The sequence below is a fragment of the Grammomys surdaster genome, unplaced genomic scaffold (genome assembly GCF_004785775.1).
Source record: "Grammomys surdaster isolate TR1022 unplaced genomic scaffold, NIH_TR_1.0 130, whole genome shotgun sequence".
Taxonomy (NCBI): Eukaryota; Metazoa; Chordata; class Mammalia; order Rodentia; family Muridae; genus Grammomys; species Grammomys surdaster.
This window is the reverse complement of record NW_021604588.1, coordinates 5696044-5707411: the sequence shown is the minus strand read 5'-3', so window position 1 is coordinate 5707411 and position 11368 is coordinate 5696044. Positions and strand designations below refer to the sequence as shown.

Genomic DNA, 11368 nt, shown 5'->3' with positions numbered 1-11368 from the left:
ATAAAATAAAATAAAATAAAATAAAATAAAATAAAATAAAATAAAATGAATTTGGTTGTCTAATTAGTAACTGTCCCTAATTTAAGATCTGTGATGTTGAGAAGCACTTTAATTCCTAAACATGCAAAGATTGATTGCATCTGTTGATAGGGAAATTTAACTAAATCATAATTATAAGACAAATGCAGATTTACAAAGTTTTCAACTGTGTGATATGTGTGTTAATGTGCATGCTACCACACTGATGTTGAAGTCAGAGGACAGCTTTATAGCGGCAGTCATTTATGGAGCCTCTGGGATTTGAACTTAGGTTTCCAGGCTTATACAGCACTTTTACCCACTGGGCCATCTCACTGGCTTAAAAAAATATTTAATTCAAAATTATACTATACATAAAATTTAGGCCAGCTAATAACTCAGAAATTTGGGCTAGTAGGTGACTTGTTGAGTAAAGGGTTTGACACCAAGACTGAAAACTTGAGTTTGATCCCTGGGATCCACACATGGTAAAAGGAAAAAACCAGCTTTCACACATTGTCCTCTGTCCCCACAAACATTGGGGGATACATGTACATGCATACACACACAATAAATAAACTGTAATATAATTTATACGAGCCACAATACATGTGAAATTCAAATATTAATAAGTGACATAGAAAATAAATAAAATAGCAAAATAGATAAAAATAAGGTGATATCTTTCATTAATAAATTCAAGACCATCACAGCAAATTCATTTGGAATGAATAGAAAACAGTTTTAAACAGTCAAAATGTTTGAGTACACCTAAAACTGAGAAATACACTCTTTCTGATGTACCCCATGTGCTGTGGGTACCCACAGCCGTGCTTGTGCATATGAAGCTCACAGGCTGACCTTACATGCCTCATCTGTCACTATATTTTTTTGAGATAGCATCTCTCACTGGACCTAGAGCTCGATGTTTGGCTAGACAGGCTGTCTTAGCGAGTCTCCAGGATCCTCCTGTCACCACTTTCCAGTTCTGGGATGGCTGCCACCCAGAACTTTCTTTGTTATTCTTAAGTAAGTGTTGGTCATACAGGCTCAAGTCCCATGCTTATGCAACGAGCACTTTACCCACGGAGTTGTCTGTGCAGCCCCAAGAAATACACTATTTAAGTGAGAAAGAGAGAGAGAGAGACTGTGGAGAGTGAAGGAAGCTGAGTGTACATATTAAACATTCCTATTCTGGAATGCTCCAAAATTTGAAGCATTTTGAGTACTGACTACTGGAAGTAGTAACTTCTATACCTGATCTCATATGGGAAGTCAAAACACAATCCAGGGTTTATGCAGAGAGTTTAGAGCAGTAGCTGTAAAACATGAAGACCTGAGTTAGAGCTTGTCACTCACTTAAAAGCTGGGCATGGCCATACACCCACCTGTAACCCTAGCACACCAGGGAGTGGACACAGTAGGATGCGCTGGGCTTCTGTCCATCCACCAGTTTAACTCCAGGTTCAGTCAGAGACACTATCTCAAAGGAATAAGGCTGAAAGTGACAGAACAAGACACTGATAACCTCCTCTTGCCTTCACAGGTACATGTAGAAGTGTGCACACTCTCATGCGCATACACATGCTCACACAGAACCCTACACATGTGCTATAACTGTTTAAATCGCTTTCTAGTTAGTATATGAGGTGTATATGGAACATAAATGAACTCAGTGGTTATACTTGGATCCTGTCTCCAAGGTACTTCTTTACATATTTGCAAATATCCAGATTTCAAAATCCAAAGCATTTCTCAGCCTACACATTTCCTGTAAGGAACACACAAACTATATTCTTGTGCAGTCTTCCTCTCCAATATCGCTGTCTGAGACCAGCATGATTGATGTGGAGAAAAAGTAAGACAGCTATGTGATGACTGCTCTGTAATGCTCTTCTACCAGCTCCCTACCGCTCCCCTCAGCCTTAAACTTACTAGACTCTTTTCTTCATCATTTCCTGATTACAACAGAGTAGGACATATTCTCATCAGTAAGTGGCAGGTGAGGGCATTATTTCCAGCAATGGAGTTAATAAAGGTTCCTAGGTGGTTTTGAATTGATACCCACTAAGCAGCAGCATCTGGGAAATAAATGAAAAGGCCCATTTGATTTAGTGCAGTGTTCTTCAAAATACTGGTCATCATATCATTTTAGAGCAGTGTTTCTCAGCCTATGGGTCATGATCCCCACAGGGGGTCACATATCAGATATCCTGCATATTAGATATTTACATTATGATTGATAACAGTAGCAAATTTACAGCTATCAAGTAGCAATGAAATAATGTTATGGTTGGGGTCACCACAACACGAGGAACTGTTTTAAAGAGTTGCAGCATTAGGAAGGTTGAGAACCACTGTTTTAGAGGGTGTGAAAGACATTTAAAAAATGGAAGGTGATGAAACTATAATGAAAATGCCTGTGGATATTGCTCATTTCCTTAGCAAGACCTGGAAGCAACTTCAGAAACACCATAGCCAGTGTAATGAATGGTGTGAAAGAGAAAGCCCAAAGGGACCACAGGAATTTGCACTTCAGCTGGAGCCACATGACCTTTAACTGTCATTTACTTTGCCTAGTTTCATATCCTGGCATTTGTAACATGAGGCATAACTGTTTATAGTTTATTTTATTATGGCGCTCTTTCAGTCGGTTACAGGAAGAGGAAGAGTGAGTTTTCTTTTTTCAATTTTAAAGTAGCATGCCCAGTAATGGATTTAATCCTGTAATGTTCATACAATTGTGTCATTCTGGCTTTTAGCAAACATACAAAGACTCTGCTGACTTCTGTTTGTAAACATTTAATGGTACAACTAATATATTGTTTCAGTTCCCTCTTGATACCATGGTAAATCACTATAAGTTAAGCAATTGTAAGGACGTGTGTATTACAGATTTGTAGGCTAGAAGAAAACATGAGTCTCACTGATCTAAAATGAAAGTGTTCTCGGGATTGTGTTCCTTTAGGAAGGTCTGTTTCCTTGCCTTTTCTAGCATGTAAAGGCTGCTCACATTCTTAAACTGGGAGAATTCTGCTTCCCAAAGCCAGCAGCAGCAGTAGTTTCGTCCGTTGGCAATAGTCACATCTTAGTGAAGTTGGAAAAACTCTCTTTTAATGAATCATGTAATTACACAGGGCCTACCCAATAATCTAAAATATTTCCATCTCAGAGTCCTTACGCTTAGTCACATTTGAAAATCTATTTGCACTGTACTGTAAAACAACATATTTACAGGTCCTAGAATAAGCCTGTAGTCAGTTTTGAGTAGCTATTTTTCTACTTCAACTTCTGTTTCCAAGTTGATTGCTTTCTTATAAAATAAATCTATTTTTTAAAGTTGATTAAGAGGAAAAGCAATAAATAAAGTATGTATGAATGTGGCAAAAAAAAAAAGTGGCATTAGCATCAGCCAGACTGGGAAGCATTTTCCCTGTGAGGTGACCTGGGAGTCTAGAACAGGTCAGGGGGATTGTTTGGCTGCATCCAGAACTTGGCCACATTTGTTCAGCTTCATCATCCTAAAAAAATGGTTGACAAGTGGCCACACAGTCTCCAAAGGTCCCTCCAGCTTTGTTTAACTACTGTATAAATAGATATTTATTACATCAGTCTCTGTGTCAGGCCCAAGTACTGTGAGACATGTCTCTAACATGGATGATTCAAAATATTGGTTCTATCTAAAGATGCTGTCCCCCAGAGTGTAGCTGGCATCCAGCATGCCCGCTTTCAGCGGGATGTCTACACAGTTGCTGCTGTAGCCCTGCCAGAGCTGGAATCCAGTTCTACTTTCCTGTTTGTTTAAAATTCCTAAAATATAGCTTGGAAAATTAAATTCGAGGTCTTGATAAGCAAAGCCCTATACTTCAGAGCTGTATCTCCAGCCTTTCTAGAGTGACATTTTGAAATAATAAGTGCTTGTTGTCAGCTGTACTCATTCCCTGAATCCAGCCAAACAGGAAGTTCTGGAAACGTAGAGGGGTGTTCAGCTGGTAAAACAACGCACACCCAACCATTCAGCCCTAAAACGAGTGCTAATTCTTAATAAATTCAAGTGAGGACCTCCATTAAATTGATTTTACTTAAGGGGATAAACATATGGTTGAGACAATAGATTCTTTCAATTTTAATAATATTTAGTTCACCTTTAGTTCTTTTAATGAAAACTATGTACTGAAGAGGTTTTCTTTAATTCCTTTCTTCTGTAAGAAAATTTGCAAATTTCCACATTTCATTCCCTAAACAACATAATTGTATTTATTCCTGCAGTGTACCGTGAGAATGTGAAGGCACCATTTTCTTGATTACCTCACATATTCCAAGAGCCTCACAGGAGCCCTGCTGACTCTTTCCCATTCATCCCCACCCCCCTTCACAGTGTGCCAATTACAGGTGGATGTTTGCTATCGCCCCACAGCACAAGATAAATAAGCTTGGAAGGTTTCCTAGCAACACATTGCTCTGGGAACCTGTTCTCCTTCCCTAAAGAAAATGGAGCCAAACATGTTAGTGTCTCAGCCAGATGGGGGAAGGATTCGCTTCCTGAGGGTGTTCAGTACATTTTAAAATATATATGTCTGAAAGTGTTAAATGCTTTTTTATTTTTTCCCCATCAAAATGAAACTCTTCGTATGAACAGTAAGTTTGAGTTTTACACAGCAGATACATGTTAATAGTTTGAAGACTTTTCAGTGAATAAGCTTGCTTTATGTTACTGATTAATGGATCCACTGCAGAACTATATATAAAATACTTTCACATGGGGCTCATGCTTCACCTAGTCCCTGGTGGTATAGTAGTCCAACTGCAAAGCATGAAAGATTTCTGATCCACTGGGGAATGCTGCTGGGAGTCTGTTCCCTTTCACAGTTCCCTTCATACCTCCTCGTGCCCTGTGCCCTGCATCCTAGGTCAACTGCTGAAAACCAGACTTTTTCCTGCTTCTCCATAGCTCAGGGCAGTCTCAGCACCAGTGATCTTGAGAATCTGTTTTCACTTTTCTGAATGAATGATTAGCATATAGAGAACTGAAAGGAAAACCTTTTGGGGGGGGCATCATGAAAATCAAGAAGAAATGTTTGGCTATCACAGGCAAATGGCACTTTGCTTTCTGTTGAATCTAGTTGGTGACAGTGTGCTAGGGAAAGTCACTGTTGATGGACTAATCAGGGATTAGTGAGTCTCATGACAAGATTCAACAGTGGCTTTGCAGTTCAGTCACACCCTGGAGAATGTCCTTCCTTGATTGACTGGAAGATATTGCCCTGTGAGCCAGGTGAAAGTTCTCATAATGTGATTATTGAATAGTTTGCTCTGTGTATCAGATTTGGACCATGTTTGTGAAAATTTGCAGTTGTGGTCAAAAGCAAATCACTGCAGTACATCACAGTGCTCTTGCTATCACTAGCATATTCACATATCAGGTAATCAGAAAGAAAGAACAATGTCTGCTATCTGTTTACTTAACAAACCTTCTGGCCCGATTTCAGGAAATTGAGATTATCCTCACCTCAGAAAAACCTATTTTCCTGTGAGTTCTTTTTGGCCCTTCTATTTTCTAAACGTTGTATAGTGAACTTTACAGGAAGCAACTTGAGGCTTAGGATGAGCCCAGCCCTTTCATAAATATGGTGTCTGCAGAGAGGATAGACTTATATTCCTTGCTTTGGCTGATTCCTCAAGAAAACAACAACATAGCATGTTTATAGTCTTTAAACAATCCAGAATAAACTGTTCTTGAATTCTCTTTAAGATCTAGAATTAAGGGAATGATGATGTTTTAAAGAATTCTGTAGCGCTTAGATGTAGGTCAGTGGCGGAACACTTCCTAGCACATGTAAGGCCCTGGGTTTGATCCCTAGCACTGCTAAAATACACTATGTAATTTTTGTTATACAGTGATAAAAGTAAACATGGAACAGAATAGAGTCCATACATTAATTTTTACTGAGTATGTTTTTATTAAAACTATCTGCTGACCAAGCAGTGTTTTAGATACATTATCTGTTCCATCATTTAATTCTACTAATAACCTTTACCTGGTAGAGATTTATAAGTGAATAAACTGTGCCAGGCAGCTAAGTGTCTAGTTGTTGAAATATTATGATTCATAGGTAGTTCAACACTGGTTTCTTTACTGACAAATTCTGTGGGCCATATCCTTTGTTGGTTCTTAGAATTCTAACATTGAAAAGTTGTGGTCTTTAGAAAAAATGAGCAACTATCTTTTTTTGTTTTATTTTATAATTAGGTTTCACCCTCTAACCCTGACTAGCCTAGAACCTGTCAGACAAATCTGTCCTCAGACTCACGGAGTTCCACCTGCCTCTGCTTCCTGCCACATACAGTTTAGCAGCTGTCTTTTGAAGATGACATAATTTTAGCAGAAAATAGATGAATTTAATTTTGCCATTTTGTTTGGTATAATCATCTCACATCTTCAGGTTTCAGTGTCAGACTTTTCAGTCTTTTTATTTTATGATATTGTTACTCAATTTTTTTAGTTTTATAAAAATTTTTGTTTCTCTGTATGGTAGAACAAATTATATGTAAAAATAACAATTTAATAACATTAAACTTATTCACAAAATGTTGTGACATCAGCAGTATGGTAGAATAGGGATAAACGTGACTATTTTTGTAGTATTGGAACAGAGCCACACACATTTGCTTATGTACTGACCATAGCGCCTTTTGTCACAGTGGATTCGAATTTTTCTAACCTCAGCTACGAGGTTTACAAAGCCTGCAGTGTGTACTGCCCTGACCGTCACAGGAAAAGCCTACTAGACTCTATTCTAGAATCCTGTTTTTACCCTACCTTTGAATTGGAAATGCTGCTTTAGAATACAAGAAACATAATTGGAAGACACTTTAAAAGTGTTTGTGATTTTTTTTTGTAACAAAATAAGGTTCTTATCTAACATGTTCTTTTCCAAACACTGCAGGTACCAACCAAAAAGCTGAAGAAATATGAAAAAGAATATCAGGCAATGCGGGAGAACCAGCTGCAGCAGGAGGACCCAATGGATAGATATAAGGTATGAGGTACACTCAATACTCAGCCAGGCAAAAAGGGCTTTACTTATCCTAATTAAGCAGTTGTGGTAAGTTCAGCTTCCTCTGCTCAACTCGAAACTGTTCAGACATTGACAAGCTGACTATGTGTGTGTCTTCGTTTTCAAGAGTCAGTCGAAAGTCAAGTATTCAACTATAATATTTCTTTTCTTTCAGTTTGTATATTTATAGGTAACTCCAGCTGTTGAATTTATACTGGGAATCTTCATGAGAAGCTGAAAGAAAGGGAAAAAAGAAAGTGCATTTCTGCTTTCAAAAATGAGGAAAATAAACCAGAAAATGGCAAAAGTACTGTTTTAACAGTGTGCGATCACTTCCAGAGACTTTTAGATGGAACTGTTCCAAGACTCTCTCAAGGATATTGCAAACTTGTCCCTGAATATAGCACATGTTAAAAATACAAAAATAGAAGAAAAAATAAAAACCAAAGGTGTATCAAGCACAGTAATGTGTTTGTTGCAAATTTGATTTCGAAAAACATATTATAGGTAACAGTGACATTTGCATGCAGTTTGAGGATCAAAATTATCTCATTCATAGCTTCGTTAGTTGAGGTATTTAAAAAACTTGTCTCGTCACAAAGTTAAATGTTTTCGGTAATTGGCAGCATTGGCTGTGGCGTGCAGTGCTGGGACACAGTGATTTGCAATTTATTTTTTCCCTTCTGAAATGGTATTGCCTCCTTTCACCTGCTTTAATTCTTTAGAATCATACAGATAGATCAGAGTCCTTTCTCACTACATTAACATGCAATCAATGCCAAAATATCCTTCCAGGAAGGTATTATGGTGGCTTTCTTATTGGAGCTACCCACACCTGGGTGGCTTTGACCTCCATAACCAGAGTTGCCTCTGTGGTTAGAAAGGCATATGTTGGCATTGGTCACACTGTGCATCTTGATTGTATTGCTGAATAGAATAGCAAGAAATGCTCATGGTCACAAAGGAGCATGGTGGACAGGATCTGTGGGTTTCATAGAAAACTTGAGTTAAAATGCTGACTCTCTGGAAAAGGCAATAGGATTTGGAATCATAGGTGAGGATTTTGGTTCTTACTGATCAGCATTTTGAGCTGCCATTGAACCTTTCCTTGTTTCTAAAATACATGGGCATTTATGATTTTGTGGTGGGTTAGTGTGAGATTGAAGGCTGTCATATGTTAAGTACTCAAAACATAATTGGTGTTTAATAAATGGTTTTAAAGTCCACCACCACAAATCATTCAAGCATGACTAGGATAACATCACCGCGTTTGGTGCTGGCTCTCTAGTCCTCCACAGGTCATGTTCACATTTCATATGCTACCCTATGGTCTTATCATCAGTCATACAAGTCTTCCCTTTAGAGCCTGCATGAGAAATGGAAGTACCTCCACGTATAGCTATGATCAATGACTGCTGCCAGATTATTGCTCATAGGGAAAGTTTGTTGCCTAGCTACTATTTATCTTCTCAGTCAGTTTTAATGGCAGACCTATGATAGAGAAAGATTCAAAGTAAAAGCCTTTTATTGTTTGTTCATCCTGATTTTCAGAATGCTATCACCATTATAAATAAAGTACTTTAAAAATAAACGAAAAGGAAACCTCACCCAAACGTACATAATTACATAGACAGGAACTGAGGACGGTTTCTGTGACACTCTCTGTGATGGGACAGGAGGATCATTCATATCCAGGAGTTTAAAACCAGGAGCGTAGTGCGACCCATCTAAAGACTCAAGATAAAACAACAACAGATGTCTCATGGAGCCCAAAGACACTGTAATACAACTGAGTTGTAACTGTCTTGCATCTTTCTTCTGTTAAAGAAGGCATGTATAAACATCACTTATAAACCGCATTTGTACAGTTTTCACTGAGATAAATTCAAACTTTTTAAAATAGGTGTTTTAAGTTCCAGTATTGCACGGCTTGGCTTTTCCTTTGGTTGTGTGGTTTCGGCTGATCTTCAGGCCTGTGCCACCATTCCCATGCCACTGTGGCCTTTATCTGCACATGTGCCACCATTCCCATGCCACTGTGGCCTTTATCTGCACATGTGCCACCATTCCCATGCCACTGTGGCCTTTATCTGCACATGTGCCACCATTCCCATGCCACTGTGGCCTTTATCTGCACATGTCACAGCCCTTTAGCACTATTTCTTTTGTGTGATTATGGTTTTCTAATATATTCTGTAATTAATATTTCTATAACCTTTTAATAATGTGTAGGTATCAGTTCCAGTGATCTACTTAGCAAACTCACAGTCTTCAAGTTACAATTACATTTCAAGGTAGTAATTGCCAGCATAGTTCAGGCCAGCAGCAGATTTTTTGATCCTTCAAATTTATGGAAATCTGGCTTAAGAAGTAAATGAAGGCTGAAGAGCTGCCTCTGGCTGGTAAAGGCACTTGTTTCCAAGCTGATGACCTGACTTCAGTTTCCTGGATCCACAAGTGGAAGGAGAAAGCCCTGATCTTTACATTCACACTGTGGCATGTGTGTGCCCACACACATCACACACAAATAAATACGCAGCAGCTGGGTGTGGTAAGCACACATCTTTAATCCCAGCACTCCAGAGGCAGAGGCAAGTGGATCTCTTGAGTTCAGGGCCAGCCTTGTCTACAGAATGAGTTCCAGGACAGCTATAGCTACACAGAGAAAGAAGATCTTGAAGACACTGAGAACTCACATTTGTTCAGTAACAATTCCTTCTTCACCACTGGAACCCATAATGCATAAATTGTCATGTCTAGCCCAGATTGCCATATAGCAAGAGTGTTGGGAAGACTGTGAGTACTTAAAACCAAAACCAAAACCCAGAAATGTAATACAATAAGCTGTTCCAATTTGGTACTATGATTTCTCGCACATCTGATGATATTGAGGAAGGGTGATTGCAGAAAAGTAAAGGTTGCATTAAAGATCAGGAGTGTGTGGGGTCAACAGTTGTACATTTGCTGTATAAATCTAAACAAGTGGACTAGGGGTATATACCTAGGGCAAGGCACTTGCCTAGTGTGTGTGGGATCATAGGCTCAATGCACAGCAGCCTCTCACTTCATGCCTTCCCCTCTGTGCCCACACACATCACACACAGATAAATAAAGGTTCTCTGTGCCCATTACATTGTCATTTTGTAATCACTTACATGCAACAGTTCAGCCTCAGACTAGGAATAAAGAGAAGGAATAGTGTTGGTATAAATTTAAATTTTAAAAGTCTGCATGGTGAAATGTTCAGCAATTGGGTAGTGGTGATGGCTATACAGTTTTATGTAACTGAATTGAATAGTAAAGTATGATTTGGTCAGACACGGTGATGAACATGAGGCTGAGGCAGAAGAGTGAAGCATTTGAAGCCAGCTTGAGCTGCATAGTGAGACGATGGCTCAGCAATCCCTCTTCAAAATCACATGATTTTTATGGCATGTGAATTACATCTATACCCTAACCCAAGACAAAAGTTCAAGAATATTGGCTTCTAGACCACATTCTTTCTCTTCTATTTTCTTCTTTTCTTTCTTTTTGAGTTTGCGCTCGTGTGTGTGCGTGTGTGTGTGTACTCATGCAGGTACTTGCACAAGTGTGTGGAAATGGACATGGAAGTCAGTGCCCTGGTATCTTCCTCAGTTACTCTCTTCCTCAGTTTTTGCGATAGAACCTGGAGCTCACTAATTTGGCTAGTCAGTGAGCTCACTACCAGCTGCTCTGTTGTTGTTTCTTTGCTTGCTTTCTCTTAATGTAAGTGCTGGAGACTTAAACTCAGGTCTTAAGGTTTTCATGTCAAGCACTTTACCAGCTGAGCCATTTGTCCAGCTCTACTTTATTTTCTGTAAGACAATGTCTCCCATATGCTAGACTGGGCTTAAACTCACAGTGTAGTTGAAGATTATTTATGGCAGATTTCTGAACCTCTTGCCTCTACTTCTTGAGTGCTGAGACTACAGGTATAAACCACCATGTCCAGTTTATGTTATGGTGGGAACTGAACTTAGAATCCAGGACTTCTTGCATGCTAGGCAAGTATTCTGCCAGCTGAGCTACATTCCCAGTCCTCCCATCATTTCTTTTGTGAGCCACAAGTAACTTGTATCAAAATACACTACTCATATAGAAGTCATACTGTGCAAATTTTGTCAAAGTTCAAGCTACTTAATGACTTTTGATTATTAATTTTCAGGTAGAATATTTGGAGTTCCTACACACACACACACACACACACACACACACACACAAGAGAGAGAGAGAGAGAGAGAGAGAGAGAGAGAGAGAGAGAGAGAGAGAGA

The 11368-nt window shown here is 38.9% G+C and overlaps 1 protein-coding gene across 8 annotated transcripts in view; it reads left to right on the top strand.

Annotated features, from left to right (window-relative positions):
* Nucleotides 1-11368, top strand: part of Rabgap1l (RAB GTPase activating protein 1 like) — a 567726-nt gene that overhangs the window by 522248 nt on the left and 34110 nt on the right. For 6 of the 8 annotated variants that reach the window (XM_028758413.1, XM_028758415.1, XM_028758421.1 and 3 more), the window contains one exon: nt 6966-7058. In XM_028758413.1, coding sequence (XP_028614246.1) covers nt 6966-7058 — 93 coding nt within the window. Of the gene's footprint in view, nt 1-6965; nt 7059-7251; nt 7544-11368 lie in introns of those variants that run through there. The other 2 variants (XM_028758431.1, XM_028758480.1) reach the window with 1 other exon arrangement.